The 26,528-nt window shown below is 37.8% G+C and overlaps 1 protein-coding gene across 2 annotated transcripts in view; it reads left to right on the forward strand.

Annotated features, from left to right (window-relative positions):
- Nucleotides 1-19,937, forward strand: part of C4H9orf85 (chromosome 4 C9orf85 homolog) — a 59,276-nt gene extending 39,339 nt beyond the window's left edge. For both annotated transcript variants that reach the window (XM_055578301.1, XM_055578302.1), the window contains 2 exons: nucleotides 18,912-19,025; nucleotides 19,518-19,937. In XM_055578301.1, coding sequence (XP_055434276.1) covers nucleotides 18,912-19,025; nucleotides 19,518-19,662 — 259 coding nt within the window. In that variant the 3' untranslated portion in view covers nucleotides 19,663-19,937. The remainder of the gene's footprint in view (nucleotides 1-18,911; nucleotides 19,026-19,517) is intronic.
- The last annotated feature ends 6,591 nt before the right edge of the window (nucleotides 19,938-26,528 follow it).

A 26,528-nucleotide genomic window follows, 5' to 3' on the forward strand; every position in this document is an offset into this window, starting at 1 on the left:
TTTCTACTCTCCCACAGTGAATTCTCAGTATTTTATTATTCACTTAAAAAGTCCTTTTCCCCTCTTCACCTGAGCCTAATATTAAATTTAATAGAAGTCATCTATGTTGTTTATGGAAGTTTCCAACTTCTGAGTCCAACATATATAGCCCTGCTTTTTTTTTTTTTTTTTTTGAAATAACATGTATCTATAGACAATAGATTTTACTTTGAGGTCCTGAAATGCCTAAGCTGTTACCTAGAAACTTCTTATGCCTTGTGTTTCAGGTAACCAAGCAACCTTTTTTTCCTGTTAATTTCAAAATGTGGCATGCTAATACCCACATTTGTGTTAAAATCTCTAGCCTGCTTTCTTTTCTCTTTCTACCCATTAAAAAACAAATCACCAGTGTATGTAGTATTAGCTCATGTTTAACATTGCCATGGTATTAGAAGAGAAAGGAGAAGCTAGTATAAAATAGCAACAGGCCACAAACAGATTAGAGTCTGGGAGGGGAGGGTTTTGCCTCCCAGGGAACTTTTGGCGAGGTCTGGAGATATTTTTGGTTGTCACGACCAGACCATCTGTGAGGGATGCTACTGGTATGTAATAGGTAGAGGCCAGGTATAGGCTTAGCATCCTACAGTGTACAGAACAGCCCCCACAACAAAGATACATCCAGCCTGACATGTCAGTAGTGTCTTGGTTGTTGCATACAAAATAGATGGATACTCACAGAGTCGAGCCACTGAAACTTCATGTGTATTTTAGTTCAGTGGTTTTCAAACTTTTCAGCTGTAGAATTTTTGAATAAAACAAAAGCTTACCCCAGAGTCTATAGAATATGATAGGCCAAAGTGGAACTGTCCTGAATGAAGAGAGGGGAGTCAGGACCTTATATGCCATAAGAAGAATGTTGATTGAAAGTAGATTTCATCCTAAAAATATTTCAAGTAAAGAGGAGAACTGGTATAACATATCTTAGAACCACACTGCTGTGGGGATGTCTGGACAAGTAGTTTCAGGACATGTGAGTACTTTATGCCTAAAAACACTGCTACAGAGTCACTGTTCCTGGTCCTCACATTCAGCTATTGTACTCCTTGATAATTTTGAAGTGTATTGCCTCTTAATTTTTATCGCCACAGACCTCCCTGGTACAAACCTCATGTCTTCATACTTCAGTGCATTAAATAAATGCCTTGTCCTCTGTCTCACCTCTATTCCCTTGCTCCAGATGAATAAAATAGTGTTTTCAAAAGGTTTACTTCACATAAATATTTCAAGGGCCTTGTGGGGGAAGAGTTAGGTCTCCAGTAGCAGAGAGCTAAGTTTTATATGTTTACTGTTTTATGTTATATTGGAGCATAGCCAGTTAACAGTCTTGTGATAGTTTCAGGTGGACAGCAAAAGGACTCGGCCATACATATAAATATGTCTGTTCTCTCCCAAATTCCTGTCTGTTCCAGGCTGCCACTCAACACTAAGTAGAGTTCCCTGTGCTATACAGTATTAACTTCTTTATTTTTAAAGGGAAGAAGTATCATACTCTTAAAATTCTGTCTTATTAAAGAGTACCACTGCCCTCATTTTCCAAAGAAAACAAATTAATGCAAAAAGAAAGCACCAGGTATATCCACCAGCTAAAGGTTAAATCATGATAGTACCTAGCACTCATTCTTTGGTGCTGAATTATTACATTTGTCCATCAGCTGGCATTTATTACTTGCATTTTTTCATTGAGCAAACACCATAACATGAATCTCCTTTAACCAGTTATAAGCATATTTTAGAGAGATAGATTCCATTTATAAGTATCCCAAGTTGTACTTGCTTTCAGTGCTTAGGAACTGAGCATACTATTTAGTTCACCATGAGGTACCTGAAAAATGATGTTTGCAGTATGCAGTGGTCAGTCCAAATTGAGCCCTTATTCCTCCATATAATCTGAATTTATAGTATCTGAGTGAAGATCCATTATTTAGGTGGCTAATTCTACAATCCACAAGTTTTAAAACATTTTGCCTTGCCTCTCTTGATGTATTGTAAAACTAAGCACACTTATCAGTTCTTTCTATTCCAGAAGCATAACTTCTGTTATTAAAATAAACCTTTGACAAGTCTCTGAGCCATCATTGGCATAAAGCTATAATGCATGCAAGGAAGAAATAGATTCAGGGGCTTCCTTGGTGGCTCAGTGGTAAAGAATCCACCTGCCAATGCAGGAGACACAGGTTCGATCCCTGGTTGGGGAGGATCCCCACATACTGTGGAGCAACTAAGCCCTTGAACCACAGCTACCGAACCTGTGCTTTAAAGCCTGGGAACTGCAGCTGCTGAGTCCAGGTGCCTCAACAACTGAAGCCCAAGTGCTCTAGAGCCCAGGAGCCACAATCTGATTGTATAATCAGATTTTTCTTATTTAACCTCCAAAAACCAAGAAACCTGCCATGGATTTGAAAGATAATTTAGCAAAATTTGTATGTTACTTTGGGGCTTCCCTGGTGGCTCCGTGGTAAAGAATCCACCTGCCCATGCAGGAGACACAGGAAATGTGGGTTTGATCCCTTTGTTTGGAAAATCCCCTGGAGAAGGAAATGACAAGACCCTCTCCAGTATTCTTGCCTGGGAAATCCCATGGACAGAGGAGTCTGGCAATCTGTGAGGTTGCAAAGAGTTGGATACGGTTGAGCAACTGAGCACACACACACATTTGTGGGTGTTAGAAACAAAATTCTCTTGAGGAAGAGTCCATGGTAATGATGGAGGATATTACCCCAAGCGTAGTTCTTTTCTGACAAAGAAATGGGATTGCTAGGGATAACAGACAAGAAATTTGGTTCAGTTTGCAGTTATTTTGAATAGCAACTTCACTGTATAAGACACTGCTATGTATTATAGAAAATACGAAAATGACTCTCTGATACTAAGAAATTCCTAACCTGTTAGGGGAAGTGGGCCTACAGATAACTCATTGAAAGATTGCAAGTGCTAGGTGTAAGTAAAAGGAGACAGAGACCAAAAGGATGCAAGTTAAGACTGCTGAGGAGTAATAAAATGAAAACAGGAGAGATAAATCTAGAAAAGGTAGTGGGTGCTGTAAACAGTGAAGAAAATGGCACCCCACTCCAGTACTCTTGCCTGGAAAATCCCATGGACGGAGGAGCCTGGTAGGCTACAGTTCATGGGGTCGCGAAGAGTCCGACAAGACTAAGCTACTTCACTTTCACTTTTCACTTTCATGCATTGGAGAAGGAAATGGCAACCCACTCCAGTGTTCTTGCCTGGAGAGTTCCAGGGACGGAGGAGCCTGGTGGGCTGTCATCTGTGGGGTCACACAGAGTCAGACATGACTGAAGCAACTTAGCAGCAGCAGCAGCTGTAAACAGTGTTTACTGGAAACACTATGAGGAAGGCACCAGGGAATGGAGGGAAAATGGACAAGAACCCCCTGTTCTCTTTGATGGACATGCAGATACTTACGAACTGTCTATATGTCTTGTTTTGAAGTCTACATAAGTGGCCATTTGTTCATTCATTCGCTCTATGTTGCCTGTCAAAAGAAGATCTGCTTTGCATATACATTTAATGAAGAGAAAACAAGATAGGATTTTGGTTTAGTCGTTGGATTTCTAGCTTTAAAAAGTGTGTTGATTAGTATTTCTTTGATTTTTTAAATAAAAATAAACGTTGTTATATACTACGAGATGATCCTCTACTTCTGCTTCATTGACTACACCAAAGCCTCTGACTGTGCAGATCACAGCAAACTGGGGAATTCATAAAGAGATAGGAATATCAGACCACCTAACCTGCCTCCTGAGAAACCTACATGCAGATTAAGAAGTAACAGTTAGAACCAGACGTGGAACAACAGACTGGTTCAAAATTGGGAAAGGATTATGTCAAGTCTATATATTGTCAGCCTGCTTATTTAACTTATATGCAGAGTACATCATGTGAAGTGCTGGGCTGGATGAAAATCACAAGCAAGAATCAAGATTGCTGGGAGAAATATCAACAACCTGAGATATGCAGATGATATCACTCTAATGGCAGACAGTGAAGAGGATCTAAAGAGCCTCTTGGTAAGGGTAAAAGAGAAGAGTGAAAAAGCCAGCTTAAAACTCAACATTCAAAAAGCTAAGATCATGGCATCTGGTCCCATCACTTCATGGCAAGTAGAAGGGTTTGGGAGATTTTCTTGGCTCCAAAATCACTGCAGATGTTGACTGCAGCCATGAAATTAAAAGATGCATGCTCCTTGGAAGAAAAGCTATGACAAACCTAGACAGCCTATTGAAAAGCAGAGGCATCACTTTGCCAACAAAGGTCTGTGTAGTCAAAGCTATGGTTTTTCCAGTAGTCACATATGTATGTGACAGTTAGACCATAAAGAAGGCTGAGTGCCAAAGAATTGATGCTTCCGAATTATGGTGCTGGAGAAGACTCTTGAGAGTCCCTTGGACAGCAAGGAGATCAAACCAGTCAATCCTAAAGGAAATCAACCCTGAGTATTCATTGGAAGAAATGATGCAGAAACTGAAACTCCAGTATTTGGCTACCTGGTGCGAAGAACCAACTCATTGGAAAAAACCCTCATACTGAGAAAGACTGAAGGCAGGAGAAGGGGGCGACAGAGGGTGAGATAGTTGAATAGCATCACCGACTCAATGGACATGAGTTTGAGCAAACTCCGGAAGACAGTGACGGGAAAGTCTGGTGTGCTGCAGTTCGTGGGGTTGCAAGGAGTCAGATACGACTTAACGAGTGAACAACAAGATGATCAGTCCCTCCATACATACCAGTGTATGACAAGAAATTATATAATATGTATATATGTATGTGTGTGTGTGTGTGTGTATATATATATATATACACAGACATATATATGTAGTATTTATGTATGTACACGCACATACACATACAGAGTGTGAGCTTAACCTCTTTGTTTTAGCTCTTCAGCTCCAGCGTTGCTTATAATAGTTTGAGGCTCTTACAATAGTTTGGTTAATCAGTAATTTGAGAGTTGTGTCACCACATTCCAAGAGTATTAAAATGTCCTAGAGTAGAATTTTAGTCACAGGCCATTCTACGTCATATCATAGCACAGTGACTGTAAACCCTGGCTTTATTAGTCCATTAGACTAAAGTCCTTGAGTTTTAGTCCTTCTAATTAAGGAGAGTCTTTAGTACTGTCGTCACTCGTGCACCTGTGTAAAAAGCCTACTTTTTGACATTAATATTGATTGATATAGCAAGCTTTGATTTTAAATTGCCTGCTCCAAGTAATAGTTTTGAGAAGTCATTTCCATTTTGTCTTTTTTCTAAACTACTGTTGGCCGGAGGTGACTATTTTGTACTCTTTTAAGAATTATTCTAAGTCAAATCCATTGCAATAAGAAGTAATAAGATATCTCCATTTATTTCAAATACATTAACTGTGAAGAGAATTAAACTTCTTCTACTCAAAGTTCTTGAGATCTGTAGACATTGTTCCCTTAAAAACATTTCCTAAGTAGCATATGATGTAATTCCTTAGTGTGGTTTCCGATTCTTTTTATGTTAGCACAGATTTCTTAGAGCCACTATAGGAACTGCCACTTTATAGACCTCTGTCAGTGTTCAGTTCAGTTCAGATCAGATGCTCAGTTGGGTCCGACTCCTTGTGACCCCATGGACTGCAGTGTGCCAGGCTTCCCAGTCCATTACCAGCTCCTGGAGCCTACTCAAACTCATGTCCATTGTGTCCGTGATGCCATCCAAACATGTCATCCTCTGTCATCCCCTTCTCCTCCTGCTTTTAATCTTTCCCAGCATCAGAGTCTTTCCCAATGAGTCAGTTCTTCACATCAGGAAGCCATAGTATTGGAGTTTTAGCTTCAAAATCAGTTCTTCCAATGAATATTCAGGACTCATTTCCTTTAGTATTGACAGGTTGGATCTTCTTGCAGTCCAAGGGACTCTCAAGAGTCTTCTCCAGCACCACAGTTCAAAAGCATCAATTGTTTGGCCTTCAGCCTTCTTTATAGTCCAACTCTCACATCCATACATGACTACTGGAAAACCATAGCTTTGACTAGACGGACCTTTTTTGGCAAAGTAATGTCTCTGCTTTTCAATAGGCTGTCTAGGTTGGTCATAGATTTTTTTCCAAAGAGCAAGCGTCTTTTAATTTCATGGCTGCAGTCGCCGTCTTCAGTGATTTTGAAGCGAAGTCTCTCACTGTTTCCATTGTCTCCCCATCTATTTGCCATGAAGTGATGGGACCGGATGCCATGATCTTCGTTTTCTGAATGTTGAGCTCGATAAAGCACATGAAATGTTCCCTTGGTATCTCTAATTTTCTTGAAGAGATCTCTAGTCTTTCCCATTCTGTTGTTTTCCTCTGTTTCTTTGCACTGATCGATGAGGAAGGCTTTCTTATCTCTCCTTGCTATTCTTTGAACTGTGCATTCAAATGGGTTTATCTTTCCTGTTCTTCTTTGCCTTTAGCTTCTCTTTTCTCTGCTGTTTGTAAGGCCTCCTTAGGCAACCCTTTTGCCTTTTTGCATTTCTTTTTTCTTGGGAATTTCTTGGGAATTTCTTGATCCTCAGTGTAGTTCCTATTATTTGTCCACGAAGGGTGGAGTAGCACAGCTCACTGTTTACGAAAGTACCTAGTCATCTCTTGTGAGAGGATTATAAGTGGAGCTGAATTATCGTAAAGGTTAAAGTGTAATAATAAAACCAGGAAATGAAGCCAGTACCAGAAAAGTTGTGGCAGAATGTCCATTCCAGAAATACTAAAAATATCAGATCAGTTCTTTTCCAATTGATGTTTATTGTCTAGATCAGTGGCTCTCAAAGCTTTTGTTGTCAGGACCTCTTTCTTTATATTGTTAAAAATTACTGAGAACCCAGATAGCTTGATTTATATCAGCTTTTATGCATTATATCTAATGGTATTTATTATATATAATGATATTTATTGTTTTAGATATAAAAATGCTATGCTAAGTCGCTTCAGTCGTGTCCAACTCTGTGCGACCCCATAGATGGCAGCCCACTAGGCTCCCCCGTCCCTGGGATTCTCCAGGCAAGAACACTGGAGTAGGTTGCCATTGCCTTCTCCAATGCATGAAAGTGAAAGTGAAGTCACTCAGTCATGTCTGACTCCTTGCGACCCCATGGACTGCAGCCCACCAGGCCCCTCCATCCATGGGATTTTCCAGGCAAGAGTACTGGAGTGGGGTGCCATTGAAAACTGAGACTTAAAAATAATTAATTTATAAATAATGTGAATATAAGCAACCGTGGAGAAGGCAGTGGCACCCCACTCCAGTACTCTTGCCTGGAAAATCCCATGGAGGGAGGAGCCTGGTAGGCTGCAGACCATGGGGTCGCTAAAAGTTGGACACGACTGAGCGACTTCACTTTCACGTTTTACTTTCACGCACTGGAGAAGGAAATGGCAACCCACTCCAGTGTTCTTGCCTGGAGAATCCCAGGGACCGGGGAGCCTAGTGGGCTGCCGTCTATGGGGTCACACAGAGTCGGACATGACTGAAGGGACTTAGCATAGCATAAGCAACCGTTAAAGGTTAATGTCATGTTCCTAGTACGGGTTGGAAAAGAATTTCCAGACATGAGACAGAATGAGAGGGAAATAAAGTTCATTAGAATGGGAGACACTGTTAGAACAGCAGGCTAGCTCAAGGGAGAATTTCATTGAACAGTGGTTCTTAGTCCACTTTTATACCCATGGTTCAGGGAGTGGGCTAGGGGTCTTGTGGGTTATTTGCTGATTGGATGAGGCATGTATACTGGGTGCGGGAAGAAGGGGAAGCAAGCCTGTGTGGGTTAGGAGGGGAGACAGGTTATACTGCTCAGGAGGACCTGAAATCTCTTAATAATTACAACACGGGGGAGGGAAGGATGATAAGGGCCTGGTTTTTCTGTCCCTGCGTTCCAAGACCCTTCTTGGTTTTATCTGCTCTTTTGTCCTTGGGTCACCACATTTAAAAATAATAATTTTTTATGAAAAATAACTTTTGAAACAAAAATATTAGTGAGACAAGTGGCATTGTTTTCTATATTTACGAATTTCATTAGTGTCTGACTAGTAGAAGGAAAATGAAGCAGTACATTTTTAAAATAGTGTAAGTAAATATTGATGGAAGTAAAAGAGGAGAGTGAAAAAGTTGGCTTAAAGCTCAACATTCAGAAAACTAAGATCATGGTATCTGGTCCCATCACATGTTCATGGCAAATAGATGGGGAAACAGTGGAAACGGTGTCAGACTTTATTTTTTTGGGCTCCAGAATCAGTGCAGATGGTGATTGCAGCCATGAAATTAAAAGATGCTTACTCCTTGGAAGGAAAGTTATGGCCAACCTAGATAGCATATTAAAAAGCAGAGATATTACTTTGCCAACAAAGGTCCGTCTAGTCGAAGCTATGGTTTTTCCAGTGGTCATGTATGGATGTGAGAGTTGGATTGTGAAGAATGCTGAGTGCCGAAGAATTGATATTTTTGAAGTGTGGTGCTGGAGAAGACTCTTGAGAGTCCCTTGGACTGCAAGGAGATCCAGCCAGTCCATCCTAAAGGCCAGTCCTGGGTGTTCATTGGAATGATTGATGCTGAGGCTGTAACTCCAATACTTTGGCTACCTCATGCGAAGAGTTGACTCATTGGAAAAGACCCTGATGCTGGGAGACATTGGGGGCAGGAGAAGGGGACGACAGAGGATGAGATGGCTGGATGGCATCACCGACTCGATGCACATGAGTTTGGGTGAACTCTGGGAGTTGGTGATGGACAGGGAGGCCTGGGGTGCTGCGATTCATGGGGTCGCAAAGAGTCGGACATGACTGAGTGACTGAACTGAAATGAACGGAAGTAAATATTAATAATCTTTTCCAGATAATTATAGAAATTCATCTTTGATACAATGTAGAATCTGAAACCATATCAGTAAACACTTCTTATACTTAAATCCATGGGTCTGTCTTGCAGTTGAATGGATCTTTCACCCATGCATGGTTTTGTAACATTATGCATTTTGCTAGTTTGGAAAATATTAATTCATTTAATTATATAGATCTTCCAAATGTTGCTGTGTTTTATTATGCAATTTAAAATGTTGTGTTGATACTGGAAGATTGTCATTTAAAAGTGTGGGTTTTTCATTTTTGCTAGTTAGCTGTTGGTTTGTGGAGGTGACAAATAGAGTGATTACTAATACAGCTTGGTGCTGCTGTCTTTGTTCTTGCTAAGTTTCAGCACTTTTAGTAACTATTATAAAAAATGAGACTCGAAGTTAAAGTGACTTTCAGTGATTATATGCCAAGGATATGTCAAAGCTAGGCTAGATCTAGTTCTCTTGCTTCCCAAATCAAAATACATAATATTTTCTAGTATTTACAGTGATCTTGAAAATAAAATTTTATCTCTTGAATTTTACCCTTAAATGGATAGTAAACATTTTTTAGCTTTTATTTTCTTTTATCTTCTTTCTAAGGGCCAGGGTGACTGGCCCTTAAGGAGAACCATTGTCCTCCCTTTCTTACGGGGTCCTTCTTATACCCCACCAATGAAAAATTCTCTGAAGGGATGGTTAATTTTTAGCCTGTAGTTGAGTCCTGTAGCCGGAGGTCTGGAATCTGGTGGTCTCACAGCTTTGAGAAGATAGGTGCACCAGTGGGAAAGCAGAAGGTCATTTGAGCAATTTGGTCAAACTCAAGGATCACTGTGATTTTATTCGTAGTTTGCAAGGTCAACATAATGAGCCATCTTATCAGTGAGACCCCAGATGGGCCCTATCAGTTAGTAAATGTGGTTCATAGGAGTAACCTGTGGTTTTATTTGACCAGGTTCAACTAAAATGGTTAGTTGTGGTGTATGCATGGACAAGATTTATTGTTTCTGGGAATTGTAGTCCATGAAAATATGAAAAGAAGGCCAAGCCACCATTATTTTAACATCTCTGCAGTTCTCTTAGTAATGAACTCATAAAATATTCAAAATATAGCTATTTTCAGGGGAAATTAGGTTAAATTTATATTTAGGTCAATTTCAAGTTTTTCCTTACTACTCGTTTTGTAAGAAAAAATAAGAGTGATTATCTAATTTACAGGTGTTTTTAAAGGTGTTTCAAGATACTGCACAAGTTCTATGACAACTTGGAATGTATATATTTTATCATTAAAATAATGTCTAAACCATCTTGTCCTTAAGATCAAGGTTCTTAGGCTGGACAAATGTGATGTAGAAGAAGAAAAACGCTGAAACTCAAATTACTTTCACATCTTCTCTCTCTCTCCTCTCCGTGAAGACATAAAGCCTAAGTTAAGAGGTTTGAAAGCAGAGGGGCACAAATATCTCAAGTCTGTGATTGAAAAACTTGAAGGTTGTAAACATATAAAAAATGTATATAATTTACCTTTCAACAAACATTTCACATTTATGAAAAGGAAACATTTTAAAAATGTGTCTATGTGTGTATTTCCTTAGAGGTAGATTTATATTCACTAGCCTAATACAACCTGTTTTTCCAAGTGGATTTAAATTTGAAAAGAGCATAATTGCTTACAGCAAAAAAATTCCTTGTCTCCTCAACCAGCTTTGGGGATATTGGAAAATCCCCCTATCTAGGCAGTAGTACTTTGATGTGGTCAAGAGTTCTCAAGTGCTTAGGTGCATGAGAATTTCTTGAGGAGTTTGTTAATGGACAGATTCTTGGGACCCATCCCCAAGATTCTGATTATGTAAATAATGGGTGTAGCCCAGACATCTGCATTTTAATAAGCTATGCCGGTGTTTGAGCCAGTGCCAAAAGTCACTGTCTTGAGGATTAGATGGGCCAGAGAGTGTAGAATCTGCTCTCTTTTGACTCTGGATTCCAAAACAGGATATCCCATTTTCGAGCCTATTTTACATGTAAATTTTAACATTAACAGTTCTATAAATACAGTTTTATCCTTGAATTAACAATTTGAATACTTAACAATTAGTTTACCCCGGGAGTCCCTGTTATAAAACAGCATATTCATAGAAATGAATTTCTTTGAAGCCTCAGAAGAACCTAACCAAAACAGTTTCTTTAAAATTATTTTAAAAACTTAAAAAAATTGAAACCAAAAAATACTGAGATTTTTTTTCTAGTCCATTTGTATTGGTAGGACTTTGTATGTATTCTAATAGCATGAAATTTTAATCTAACTTTTATTTCAAAGTAATTAAGTAAAGCTGTTTGGAAAGTCAAAACACAAGCATACCAAATAATTTAGCAAACAATTTTCAAAATTATTTTCACTTTGATTGTGAAGACTTTTTCTTTTTAATTCTAATTTATATTCCCCAAAGCTCTAACATGCAGTAAAATATACATGTTGTAATAAACTATTAAAAAACAAAATTCAACTGAGTGACTTTTAAAGATTTTATTGACTTTGTCTCATTTAGAAGATGGAAAGGATCTGTGAGGAACTGTAGAAAATGAAAGACTTTTGTAGGTAGAAAGGAATGGTAACAAGAAAGTCACACTAGACAGAAAAGCAGGTTGGTTATTGCAGAGTCACTTTTCTTGAGGGAATAACAGGGGTCTTATCAGGCTGAGTACCTAGCTTGTGCTGATCAGACAATTCGTGATTGATTTAAGGGGCTTCCCCAGGTGGCTGCAATGGCAAAGAATTTTCCTGCCAGTGCAGCCTACTCAGGAGACATGCTTTGGATCCCTGCATAGGAAAGATCCCTTGGAAGAGGAGATGGCAGTACACTCTAGTGTTCTTACCTGGACAATTCCATGTACAGAGGAGCCTGGTGATCCATGGGTTCACAGAGTCAGATATGACTGAACATGTATTCAAGATTGGTTTAAAATTCCATTTCTGGGAGAGCCAAAACTGAAATTAAGTCTCAGTTTGATGATTTGGGGGGCTTCCCTGGTGGCTCAAATGGTTAAGAATCTGCCTGCAGTGCAGGAGACCAGGTTTGATCCCTGAGTCAGGAAGATCCCCTGGAGAAGGAAATGGCAACTCACAACCATCATTCTTGCCTGGAGAATCCCATGGACAGAGGAGCCTGGTGGGCCCCAGTCCATATGGTTGCAAATAGTTGGACATGACTGAGTGACTAACGCTTTGACTTGTGATGATTTGGGGCTTAGCCTACTGCTGCTGCTGCTGCTAAGTCGCTTCAGTCGTGTCCAACTCTGTGCGACCCCATAAACGGCAGCCCACCAGGCTCCCTGTCTCTGGGATTCTCCAGGCAAGAACACTGGAGTGGGTTGCCATTTCCTTCTCCAATGCATGAAAGTGAAAAGTGAAAGTGAAGTCGCTAAGTCTATATGGGGGCCGGTTGTTTTGTTTTAACAACAGTCTTGTAAGTTTTGACAAATGAATACATTTTTAAGAGTGACATCACAGTTAAGATACAAGACAGTCCTATTACCCCCAAACATTCCTTTATGCCACTTGGTATCCTGCTGCCTCACTCCCAGTCCCTGGCAAACACTGATCTGTTTTCTTGCCTTCTTGCAGAATGTCATATATAGGAGTCACCTAGTATATGGTCTTTGAGGCTGACTTCTTTAACTTAACATAGTGGATTTGAGATTCATCTGCATTGTTGTGTAAATCAGTGGTTGGGCCTTTTTATTGCTGAGTAGTATTCCTTCAGGATGTATCAAAGTTGTTCGTCTGTCCCCTGGCTCATGGTCATTTAGGTTTTGCTTGTTTTTGGTGATTGTGAACTATCCTGCCATAAACATTCATATGCAGGGTTTTGTGTGAATGTATGGTCTCATTTCTTTTGAGTAAATATCTAATAGTAAGCTCACTGGGTTTATGTTAAGGGTATGTTTAGAATAAATTGTCCAACCATTTTCCATAGTGGCTGTATCATTTGCATTCTCAATAGCAGTATGTGAGAGTTCCACATGTTTAACATCCTTATCAATACTTAGGATTGTCAGGCTTTTTTTTCCCCCTTGAAGTCTTCTTGCTTTGTTCTTTTTGAACCAAAAGTGTGAATAGCTGTATCTCATTTTGATTTTAATTTGCATTTTTTGATGACCAATGATGCTAATAATCTATTCGGTGCTCATTTTGCATCCTTATTTCTTTTTTTCTATACATATATTTAGCTTATGTTTTGATTAAGTTGTTTTGTTTCACTTATTACCGAATTTTGAGAATTCTTATATATTGTAGGTGCAAATCGTTGATCAGATATGGGTTTTACAAATATTTTCTGCCAAATTCTGACTTATGTTTTATCCATTAAAGAGTATCTTAAAGTGGAGAAATGTTTTATTTTGGTGAAGATCTGTTTCATTTATCAGGATTTATTAATTATTATTTTCTTGTAGGTAAAAAATCTTTGGTTAGGATCACAAATACTTTTACTGTGTTTTCTTCTAGAAATTATGTAATTCTTGGTTTTATATTGGATTTATGGTCCATTTTCTGTTAATTTCATGTATATCCAACTGCTCTGTGGTCATTTGTTTAAAAGTCTCTCCTTTCTCCATTGAATTACCTTTGTACTATGTTGAAAATCAATTGATTATATATGTTAGAGTCTGTTCTGTCCCATTAATCTATCTGTCTATTTTTCACCAGTACCACACTACCTTGATCACTACAGCTTTCAGATAAATCTTGAAATCCAGTCTTAAGAGTGTTCCCACCTTCTTTTTCTTTTTTCAGAATTGTTTCGGCTAATATTTTTCCTTTGCTTTTTCTTGTAACTTTAGAATCAGCTTGTCAATTTTATTTCTAATGCTTTTTTGGTATATTCTGTGAGATTTTCCTACATAGACAGTGATTTTTTTAAAAAATGAAGACATGAAAATTCCCTGGTGGTCCGGTGGTTTGGACTTGGCACTTTCACTGACATGGCCCTGGTCAAGGAACTAAGATCCTACAAGCTGCATGGCACGGCCCAAAAATAAATAAATAAAATTTTTTAAGTGATAAAAATGAGGACAGTTTTATTTCTTGCTTTCCAATCTCCTGCCTTCAGTCTTTCCCAGCATCAGGGTCTTTTCCAATGAGTCGGCTCTTCTCATCAGAAGACCAAAGTATTGGAGCTTCAGCTTCAGCATCAGTCCTTCCAATGAATATTCAGGGTCGATTTCCTTTAGGATTGATTGGTTTGATCTCCTTGCTGTCCAAGGGACTCTCCAGAGTCTTTTCCAGCACTGCACTTTGAAAGCTTCAATTAAGTTTTGTCAGATACTTTTTCTGCATCTATTTAGATAATCATGTGGGTTTTCTTTCTTAGAACATTGATTTGACGAGTTAACATTTATTGATTTTAATATAAAATCAGCCTTTAACGCACTTGTATAAACCCCACTTGATCATGACTGAATCCTTTTTACATATTGCTAGATTTGATTTGCTAACAAAGTTTCATACCCATTTTTATTACCAATAGTCGTCTGAAATTTTGTCGTTATCTTGATGTTAGGGTCTCATCAAATGAGTTGGGGACTGCTTCTATTTTGTTTTCTAGAAGCAGTTGTATACAAAGGAAATGGCAACCCACTCCATTGTTCTTGCCTGGAGAATCCCAGGGGCGGGGGAGCCTGGTGGGCTGCCATCTATGGGGTCACACAGAGTTGGACACGACTGAAGTGACTTAGCAGCAGCAGCAGCAGTACTATCTTTTAAATGTTAGTAGTTCAGTTCAGTGGCTCAGTCGTGTCCGACTCTTTGCAACCCCATGAACCGCAGCATGCCAGGCCTCCCTGTCCATCACCAACTCCCAGAGTCCACCCAAACCCATGTCCATCGAGTTGGTGATGCCATCCAGCCATCTCATACTCTGTTGTCCCCTTCTCCTCCTGCCCTCAATCTTTCCCAGCATTAGGGTCTTTTCAAATGAGTCAGCTTTCTGCATCAGGTGGCCAAAGTAATGGAGTTTCACCTTCAACATCTGTCCCTCCAGTGAACACCCAGGACTGATCTCCTTTAGCATGGACTGGTTGGATCTCCTTGCAGTCCAAGGGACTCTCAAGAGTCCACTCCAGCACCACGGTTTAAAAGCATCAATTGTTCGGCACTCAGCTTTCTTCACAGTCCAACTCTCACATCCATCAATGACTTCTGGAAAAACCATAGCCTTGACAAGACGGACTTTTGTTGGCAAAGTAATGTCTTTGCTTTTCAATATGCTATCTAGGTTGGTCATAACTTTCCTAACAAGGAGTGAGCGTCCTTTAATTTCATGGCTGCAATCACCATCTGCAGTGATTTTGGAGTCCAGAAAAATAAAGTCAGCCACTGTTTCCACTGTTTCCCCATCTATTTCCCATAAAGTGATGGGACCAGATGCCATGATCTTCGTTTTCTGAATGTTGAGCTTTAAGCCAACTTTTTCACTCTTCTCTTTCACTTTCATCAAGAGACTCTTTAGTTCTTCTTCGCTTTCTGCCATAAGGGTGGTGTCATCAGCATATCTGAGGTTATTGATATTTCTGCCGGCAATCTTGATTCCAGCTTGTGCTTCCTCCAGCCCAGCATTTCTCATGATGTACTCTGCATAGAAGTTAAATAAGCAAGGTGACAATATACAGCCTTGACGTACTCCTTTTCCTATTTGGAACCAGTCTGTTGTTCCATGTCCAGTTCTAACTGTTGCTTCTTGACCTGTATACACGTTTCTCAAGAGCCAGGTCAGGTGGTCTGGTATTCCCATCTTTTCAGAATTTTCCAGTTTGTTGTGATCCACACAAAGGCTTTGGCATAGTCAATAAAGCAGAAATAGATGTTTTTCTGGAACTCTCTTGCTTTTTTGATGCAAAAAGTAATTTGATCTCTGGTTCCTCTGCCTTTTCTAAAACCAGCTTGAACTCTTACAAATAGCTGTGAAAAGAAGAGAGGTGAAAGGCAAAGGAGAAAAGGAAAGATATACCCATTTGAATGCAGAGTTCCAAGGAATAGCAAGGAGAGATAAGAAAGCCTTCCTCAGTGATCAATGCAAAAAAATAGAGGAAAACAACAGAATGGGAAAGACTAGAGATCTCTTCAAGAAAATTAGAGATACCAAGGGAACATTTCATGAAAAGATGGGCTCAATAAAGACAGAAATGGTATGGATCTAACAGAAGCAGAAGATATTAAGAAGAGGGCAAGAATACACAGAAGAACTGTACAAAAAAGATCTTCATGACCCAGATAATCATGAACCTGTGATCAGTCACACTCAGCTAAAGCCGGGCATCCTGGAATGTGAAGTCAGGCGGGCCTTAGGAAGCATCACTACGAACAAAGCTAGTGGATGTGATAGAATTCCAGTTGAGCCATTTCAAATCCTAAAAGATGATGCTGTGAAAGTGCTGCATTCAATATGTCAGCAAATTTGGAAAACTCAGCAGTGGCCCCAGGATTGGAAAAGGTCAATTTTCATTCCAATCCCAAAGAAAGGCAAAGCCAGAGAATTCTCAAACTTGCTCACAATTGCACTCATCTCACATGCTATTAAAGTAATGCTCAAAATTTTCCAAGCCAGGGTTCAGCAATATGTGAACCGTGAACTTCCAGATATTTAGTAGAATTTAGCAGTAAAGCCATTTGTGCCTAGAGTTGTCTTTGTTGGAGAGTTTTTAAAGATTATAAAGTTTTTCTTTAATGGCTAGAGTTTTTAGATTATCTGTTTCATCTTAAGCAGGTTTTTATACTGTCTTTCCAGAAATTTGTCCATTTCAATAAAGTGGTTGGATTTATAGGCATAGTGTTGTTAGTAAATTTTTCTTATTTTAATATCTGTTGCATCTATAGTTTTGTTCCCTTGTTCTTTCCTGAAATTGGTTTATTGTGTTTTCTCCTTTTTTATCTTGGTCTGTCTGGTTACATGTTTATGAATTACATTAACCTTTTCAAATAGCCTGCTTGGAGTTTTATTGGTTTTCTTTTTTTTCTGTTTTTCAGTTTCATTGATTTCTGTTCATATTGATATTGCTTTGAGTTAATTTACTGTTCTTTTTTTGTTTTCTTAAGGTGGAAGTTTGGATAATTCTTTTGCCTAATATAAACATTTAATTATATAAATTTCCCCAGAATGTCTTTTTAGCTCTATTCCACAAATTTTGATGCTATATTTCATTATTATTGAATCAAAACATTTTCTAATTGCTCTTGAGACTTCCTCTTTAACCTATAGGTTGTTTAGAAGTGTTTTAATTTCTGTATATTTGGATATTTTCCAGAGGTTTTTCTTTTACTGATTTCTAGTTAATTTCATTGTGGTAAAAGAATACACCTTATATAAACTTTGGTTTTTGTTCTTACTTCATTGATGTTGGTGTTATAATGCAGAGTATAGTCAATTTTAGATTCTGTTCCATGTGTACTTGAAGAGACTATATCGCTCTTGTTAGGTGGAGTGTTCTATAAATGTCAGTTTGATTGATAGACTCTGTTGACCAGGTGTTGTATAGTTTTACTGCTTTTTGTCTACTCATTGCTTCACTTATAAAGAGAGAAGCATTGAAGTCCACAGTTTTAATTGTGGATTTGTTTGGTTCAGTGGTTTTGCATCAATTATCTCAAACCCTGTTTTTAGGTGCATAAATAAATATTTAAGATATTGCATACTTTGGGAAAATTGATTCCTTTATTGTCATGTAATAGTCTTTCTTAAGCTTAACAATTTTTTTTTCTTTGCTTTGAAGTCAATTTCTATAATAATGTAGTTACTCCAGCTTTCTTCTGATTAGTGTTTGCATGTTTTGTTTCATTTTTTCCTTTCCTTCTACTTTTAACTGTATACAGGCATATCTCAGAGATATTGGGGGTTTGATTCCATGCCACCTCAGTAAAGCAAATACTGCAATAAACTGAGTCACATGAATTTTTTGGTTTCCCAGTGCATATAAAACTTACATTTATACTATACTTTAGTCTATTAAGTATGCAGTAGCATTATGTCTAGAAAAATCAATGAGCACTTTATTTTAAAAATACTTTATTGCTAGAAAATGCTAACCATCATCTGAGCCTTCAATGAGTCATAGTCTTTTTGCAGTAGTAACATAAAGATTACTTATCTTAGATCACTGTAACAAATATAATAATTATAATTTAAAAGTTGAAATATTGCAAGAGTAACCAAAATGTGACACAGAGGCACAAAGTGAGCAAATATTGGAAAAAATGATAATGATAGACTTGCTCAACAGAAGGCTGCCACAAACGTTCAATTTGTATAAATAAATAAATGCAGTAGCTGCAAAGTAAAATGAGGTATACCTTTTTACGTTTAAAGTAGATTTCTTGTATCTTGTATCTTTCACTCCATGTTTTTTTTTATTTCTAGTATTTCCATTTGACTTTTTAAAAGCAAATTTATTAAGGTTTAATTCACATACTGTATAGTTCATCCATCTAAAGTACATAGTTTAGCAACTTTTAGTATGTCATAGAGTTGTATAACTCAATTTTTTTATAACACATCAGTTTTTGAACATTTTCTCATCTCAGAAAGAAACCTTATACCTGTTAGGATTCAGTCTCCATTCCCTCTCCCCAACACCAACAGTCTCCCCTCCCTTGTTTTCTGTCCCTGTAGATTTACTTATTTTGGACATTTCATGTAAATAATCATATAATATCTAGACTTCTCTGACTGGTTTCTTTCACTTAGGAATTTTTTTCAAGCATGTTGTAACATTTATCGGTGCTTAATTTTTATTAATAAATAATGTTCCATTGTAAAAATATGTATTCTTATTTATCCATTAATCAATGTTAAGTACTATTATTTTGAGTTGTCAACCATTGTCTAGAAATGCTATATAATTAAGCTAAAGTGACATATGAGAGAAATATCTTAAGAGTTTGAGGCTTCTCAGCTATACAGTTAGCCACACCCCCTTATTTCACTAAATAAATCTTAGACAATTAGTAAAAATTAAGATTTTCTTTTCTTTTCCATTTTTAGTGTTAAATGTTTACAAAAGACAGTGAAGGATTCTTATCATATAATGTGTAGACCATGTGCCTGTGAACTTGAAGTTTGTGCCAAGTGTGGAAAGAGAGAAGACGTTGTTATTCCGTGAGTATTTCTTTTTATGTTTGGGGTTTACTCTTTTAGTAAATGGTATGTGAATTTTCTTTTAAGGAAACATTGAGTAGCTCTGAGAATCTTAAGATACAGTATATCACAGTAATGTAGACTTTTTCTACCCAATAGGAAAAAATAATCTTAATTATTTAGTGTTTCTATCATTATAATGAAAGCAAAACATCATTTTTAGGAAATTAAAATATTTACCTGTGAGAGTCACATTTATTATACATTACAAAAGAATTATTCATTGTATAACTTCTTTTCTTTAATGGACAGCACAAATTAATTTGTTTGATCATGCTTTATTGACAGCAGTATTATAATTGGTTGGTTCTTCAATTAAGTTCATCTTCAAGGATCTTTTCCTCTTTATTTCATTAAGCTCTTATTAATCAAGAAGTGTAGTGTAAAAGTCTTTTCAGTCTACACAAACAATGCAATCTTGAGAAATAAGAGTTTTTTTTCTTCCATCTTTAGGTTTAATAAAGAACCAGAAAAGACAGAAAATGTTGAAAATAATTTACGTTCCAGCCATAGAAGAAGCTGCAGAAGGAATGAAGAAAATGATGATGATTTAGATTTTGATATTGATTTAGATGACACAGAAGAAGAAGACAATTAATATAACTATATTAAAAGTCAGTTTTTGTTTTTTTTTTTTTAGAATTGGCCTCTTTTTTTAATTTTTTTTTAATTTTTTAATTTTTTAAAAATTTTATTTTATTTTTAAACTTTACAATATTGTATTGGTTTTGCCAAATATGAAATGAATCTGCCACAGGTATACATGTGTTCCCCATCCTGAACCCTCCCCATACCATCCCTCTGGGTCATCCCAGTGCACCAGCCCCAAGCATCCAGTATCGTGCATTAAAAGTCAGTTTTAAAACATGAAATTCTGACCATCCTTTAAAAAATTTTTTTTCACTCTTCGTTTTTGGCTGTGCTGGGTCTTTGTTTTTGCACGAACTTTTCTCTGGTTGCAATGAGTGGGGTCTTTTCTCTAGTGGCAGTGCTCAGGCTTCTCATTGCAGTAGTTTCTCTTGTGGAGCGTGAGCTTCAGTAGTTGTAGCATGGAGGCTCTAGAGCTCAGGCTCAGTAGTTGTGGCTCATGGACTTAGTTGCTCCCCAGCATGTGGGATCTTCCCAGACCAGGGATCAAACTCTTGTCTCCTGCATTGGAAAGCAGATTCTTTACCACTGAGCCACTAGGGAAGCCCTCTGAACATCTTTGGGAGACATGGTAGTGCTTAGTCACTCAGTCATGTCCAGCTCTTTGCGACCCCAATGGACGGTAGCCTGCCAGGCTCCTTTGTCCTTCAATTCTCCAGGCAAGAATACTGGAGTGGATTGCCATTTCCTCCTCCACGGGAATCTTCCTGACCCAGGGAACAAAATTGGTCTCCTGTATTGCAGGCATATTCTTTACCTTCTGAGACTTTGAGGGTTTAAAAAAAAAAAACTGTGGAATCCTAGTAAGAATATTGGAAAAACCTATAGAAAATACATGGACAGTATGAATAGTGTATGATATTTGAATAATGATAAAACTTTTATCCAGAGTTTTCTTATAATACATTTTAAAGTAGCATATGCTAGTATATCTGCCGAAATGAGTATTGGAGTATCTTATTGCAGTTTATGAAAATTATTTAGAAGAATACACTATCTAGTATCAAACTAACCAAGATTCAGAATTGATGGTTGTATAAGAACTATCTCATGGAAAAATAAAGTGACATTCTTATGTTGCTAGCCTCAAAAACTAGGAGGTATATTTCGATAGACTGATCTCAGGTAAACGTCCCAAATTTTAAAAAGCCCTCTTGCTTATGCTTGCTTATTATAAAGCAAAAGTTTATTATTTTTAATAGTAATGTTTAATAAATCAATTCAGTCAGTCATGTCCGACTCTTTGCAGGAAACTCTTTGCAGTTGTGTCCGACCCATGGACTGCAGCAAACCAGGCTTCCCTGTCCATCACCAACTCCCAGAGCTTGCTCAAACTCAGATCCATTGAGTCGTTGATGCCATCCAACCATCTCATCCTCTGTCTTCCCCTTCTTCTCCTGCCCTCAATCTTTCCCAGCATCAGGGTCTTTTCCAATAAGTCAGTTCTTCACATCAGGTGGCCAGAGAATTAGAACTTCAGCTTCAGCATCAGTCCTTCCAATGAATATTCAGGATTGATTTCCTTCAAGATGGACTGGTTTGATCTCCTTGCAGTCCAAGGGACTCTCAAGAGTTCTCCAACACCACAGTTCAAAAGCATCAATTCTTTGGCACTCAGCTTTCTTTATCAGGGCTTCCCTGATAGCTCAGTTGGTAAAGAATCTGCCTGCAATGCAGAAGACCTGGATTCGATCCCTGGGTTGGGAAGATCCCCTGGAGAAGGGAAAGGCTACCCACTCCAGTATTCTGGCCTGGAGAATTCCATGGACTATATAGTCCATAGGGTCATAAAGAGTCGGACACAACTGAACAACTTTCACTTTCACTTTCTTTATAGTCCAACTCTCACATCCATACATGACTTTTGGAAAAACCATAGCTTTGACTAGATGGACCTTTGTCAGCAAAGTAATATCTCTGCTTTTTAATATGCCGTCTAGGTTGGTCATAGCTTTTCTTCCAAAGAGCAACTGTATTTTAATTTCATGGCTGTAGTTACCATCTTCAGTGATTTTGGAGCCCAAGAAAATAAAGTCTGTCACTGTTTAACAAATACATAGCAATTTTTCTTTGAAAGTGTTTTTGTGTATTTTATTACATTATTTTTACATTTTTTCTCATGAAATTTACATACAGAAAAAATGCATAAAATATGTATAGTTTAATAAATAATTATAAACAAATACATCTTTCTACTTTGAAAATGCACAAACCTAAAGAGTAGCAATGTAGTACAATGAACCTTTGCATACTCTTCGCTTAGATTCACAGTTAACATTTTGCCACCCTTTCTTTATATTTGTATAGATATATGTGGATATATTTTTTATTTGCTGACACAGTTGAAAATAAGTGTCAGGCACTGGTTTTGAAGTTTATGTGAACAGACTTCTACAATGCCTGTTAGTTTGTATCTGTTCTTATTTCATTATTATGAAATTTGTGAGATTGATCCATGTTGTTGCAAGAGCTCTAATTTTGTTAGTTTTACCTTAGTGTTTTTTCTATTGTATTTACATACCACAATTTATCCCCTCTAATAATGAGGGACATTTGAGTTATTTAAAAATTTTCCTATTACGAACAATACTGTTTCTTGGTATAAATGTCTTATTTCTTGGTACATTTTTTAAGTATGTAATAGAAGAAGATTGAAATGTTTCTTGGTATACTTGTTTCTCACTGCTGTCGACTAAAAAAATACAGTCACAACCTGAAAGTAGAGAGTTATTTTATTTGGTGGGAATGTTTAGGACTCCAGGCGTGGGAGACAGCATCTTAGTAGCTCTGAGAAAACTGGTCCAAGGAGGCAGGAGGGAAGTCAGGCTATATACAAGTTTGTAACAAAGACAGCAGGTAGTCTTGAACATCAAAGATCAGGTTTCATGTTAAGGAATTTAGCATTCTCTGGAAAGGTGCAAGCCTAGGGGCTCACGGAATTCATTCCTTTCAAATGCACCTCAGATACCTGGGCCCAGTCCTGTCCCCTAGTTCACCTGGCTTCTTGCATTCCCCCAGCTCCTCAGCAGTCAGTTGGGGCTGGCAGCATCCTCCTGATCACAGCCTGGGGCGCTTGCATTCACTTTTGGAGGCCCGAAACCACTGACGGCTGAAGAAATATTTTCATTTCACACTACATTTTCTGTTAGGTATATCTAGCAGTGGTAGAGGACATAGGTATATGCATGTTCACTATTACATGTGCTATGTAATGCTATCTTGCCAGAAGGATTATTACCTCCCTTCCCTCTAGCAATGTATTAGAGTTCCTGTGCAACCTTTCCAACACTTGGTATCATACTGTTAACATTTCTGTCAATTTGATGTGTGTGCAACATATGCCTTCATCTTATTAATTTGTATTTCTCTAATTACTAATAAGCTTGAGCCCCCTTTAATGTTTATTGACTATTGACTTTTGGATAATTGATGATATTAAGGAATCGTTTAATGGTAAAGCATGATGTTATTTGAGCAATACATATTGAAATATTAAAGGGTGTATGGTCAATTTACTTTAAAATATTTTAGCATAAAAAAGTAAAGATACAGAGTACATTTCAGTGATATCAAAACTATGTTTCTTAGAAATAAATTTTAAAAACATTCAAGAACTCTGTTGACAAAAATTAAAATCTTATCAAGACATTAAAATTAAATGGAGACATAAATGGAAAAAGATAAAAATAAATGAAGGGAGATCTCATGTTTGTGATATAGAAGCCTTTAAGTTTACAGTCTACAGACATTTTTTCTACCATAAATTTGTGTGGCTTACCTTTTGTAAATTTGTTATCTGAACTGTGTAACTTTTGTGGTTAAAGAGCCAACTTAATTATTATTAGAACTACATAAATTCTTTCCCATGTGAGTAAGTATAATTCCTCAGATTACCTTTCTGAGAGAGAAGTTTAACAAAGAGCATCACCTAGTGACATATACTAATATCTGCATTTCATTCTTTAATTCTAGGAAAAGTTTTATTTTTTTCAACAGACAAATTTAATTGTTACATTTAGTTCATTTACATATCTTTAGATAGTATCCTTTCTAATCTAAAAGTTATTTTTATTGGAACTCAGTATGGATCTAATCCTGGCTCTGCCACTTACTCTAGCTGTATGACTTGATGCCAATTAATTAATCTTTCTGTGCCAACTAGGAGAGCACTAAACAACTGATATTATTATTGCTACTGTGATTTTTATATACATATTAGTAATGAATTAGTAATTATTGGAAATGAAATAATTAGTAATGAAGATGTCAATTTGGTTGTTTGCCTACATTCTTCAAAAGAGTTATATATGTATTCCATATATATGTATATAAATATCAAATGCAGAATGTTAGAAGGTGAAAAGTTCTATGGAAGAAAGGCATGGTAGGGTGATTGGAAGTCTAAGGGCACAGATGGGGTGGGAGTGAGGGTGCACAAGTGGATGGAAGTGTTGATTTTTAAATAAGGTGCCTAGAAAAACATGTTGGGGAAGAATGTTCCAGGAAGAAGAAACAGCCACTGCAGAGCCTCTAAAGCAAGGCTGTGCCGGGTGTGTTTAAGGAACAGCAAGGGCCGAGTTATTAAGTTGGAGAGTTGAAAGAGATAAGATCAGGAAGGTAATGGGAGGCCATATTATGTGCAACCTGCTTTTCTTTGTTTTTCAGTCGTTCAACTGATTTCTAAGGTATGGAATATTTTTAGTTTTATTGAAGTATAGATGATTTACACAGTTGTGTTAATTTCTACTGTCCAGTAAAATGACTGTTATCTATATATTCTTTTTCATATTATTTTCCAGTACAGTTTATTATAGGATATTGAATATAGTTTCCTGTGAAAACGAAGTGTTGCTAGTATGCCTTTATTTATTTACTTATTTGGCCATGAGACTTGCAGGGTCCTAGTTCCCTGACCAGGGATTGAACCTGTGCCTCCTGCAGTGGAAGTGTGGAGTCCCAACCACTGGACCACCAGGGAATTTCTGCTAGTAAACTTTTAAATCCACCTCAGTTCAGTTCAGCCGCTCAGTCGTGTCCGAGTCTTTGCCATCCCATGGACTGCAGCATGCCAAGCTTCCCTGTCCATCACCAACTCCCAGAGCTTGCCCAAACTCATGTCTGTCAAGTCGATGATGCCATTAACCATCTCATCCTCCGTCATCCTCTTCTCCTGCCTTCAATCTTTCCTGGCATCAGGGTTTTTTCCAGTGAGTCAATTCTTTGTGTCAGGTCAGATACTGAATTTTGCAGTTCCAAAATGTTCATTTCATTCTTTTTCTAAATGTTTAAAAACTGAAATGTTCTATGCTACCTCTCTTCTACATCTTTTTCTCTATTATTTTAATGATTTAATCACAGTTGCTTTGAAGTCCTTATTTTTTCTTGCTTTTATTGATTATTTTATCTCTTGGTTATTGGTCATTCTTCCCAGCTTTGCACATCTAATAATTTTTATTGTATGCTAGCAATCATAGATGGCACATTATAGACTTCTTCTGAAAAGTAAATTACTGCCGATCACCTGCTGCTGCTGCTGCTGGTGCTGTGTCACTTCAGTTGTATCCGACTCTGTGCAACCCCATAGACAGCAGCCCAACAGGCTCTGCCATCCCTGGGATTCTCCAGGCAAGAACACTGGAGTGGGTTCCCATTTCCTTCTCCAAGCCAGTCACCTAGATCCCTTCAAAACTTGGGTTTAAGCTTTATTAGGGGTAGTCTGTTTCAGTTTGATGCTCATTCCTGTCTCTTTCCCCTCGAGTTTTGTCTTTATTCCTAGGCATCTATTTTCTGAGGTCTTAATGCTATTGGTGTTCACCAAAGGATCTCCCCGCTGGGTAAGCCCAAATGGCAATGCTGGGTGACCTCTGAAGTATCTGCCTAGCAGCTGTTCTATGCTAGGATTCTGGAGGTGTGTCCTGCATGTGTATAGCTTAGGAGACTAAGGAGTGACTAGAGGAGAACCACGGAGAAGGCACTGGCACCCCACTCCAGTACCCTTGCCTGGAAAATCCCATGGACGGAGGAGCCTGGTAGGCTGCAGTCCATGGGGTCCTGAAGAGTCGGATACGACTGAGCAACTTCACTTTCACTTTTCACTTTCATGCATTGGAGAAGGAAATGGCACCCCACTCCATTAGCAGCTGACAGTCTTTCTCACTGCCATACTTTAATATTCTATTATTTGAGAAAATTTAGAGCTTTTCTCTCTTTTTTTTCTGAAGAACTTTTGGATCCCAGATATCACTGCTGAGAGTGCTTAAGTTTTAGGCCACTGCAGCAAAGAGTCGGACACGACTGAGTGACTGAACTGAACTGAACTGAGATGTGGTGGTTTAGTCGCTAAGTTGTGTCCAACTCTTTGTAACTCCATGTCGATAGCCCACCAGGCTCCTCTGTGCGTGGGATTTTCCAGGCAAGAATACTGGAGAAGGTTGCCATTTCCTTCTCCAAGGGATTTTTCCCCACCCAGGGATTGAACTGCCTGAATCCAAATCACTTTTTTGTACTTTATTCCATGATTGTTGATTTCCATATGTGAAAATGGGGCTTCCAAGTGGCTTTAGTGGTGATACTTGTAATCTTTCTAATTAGTGATGTCACTTTATAGTGAGACCTACTTGAACAATGGAAGGGATATAGGTATTTACAAGCAATTCTGAATATACGTAATAGCTGTATTGGGAAGGTAAGTTGTAGTGATTATCTCCTAATATGGTAATAGTTATTAGAAGAAAAAGTTGTTACATGTACTTGGTGCATATATTTTTATATTGTAAAAGATAAACAGTAGTGTTCTTAGTAAGTGTTCTGTGTTTT

This window comes from Bubalus kerabau, chromosome 4 (assembly GCF_029407905.1).
Source record: "Bubalus kerabau isolate K-KA32 ecotype Philippines breed swamp buffalo chromosome 4, PCC_UOA_SB_1v2, whole genome shotgun sequence".
NCBI lineage: Eukaryota > Metazoa > Chordata > Mammalia > Artiodactyla > Bovidae > Bubalus > Bubalus kerabau.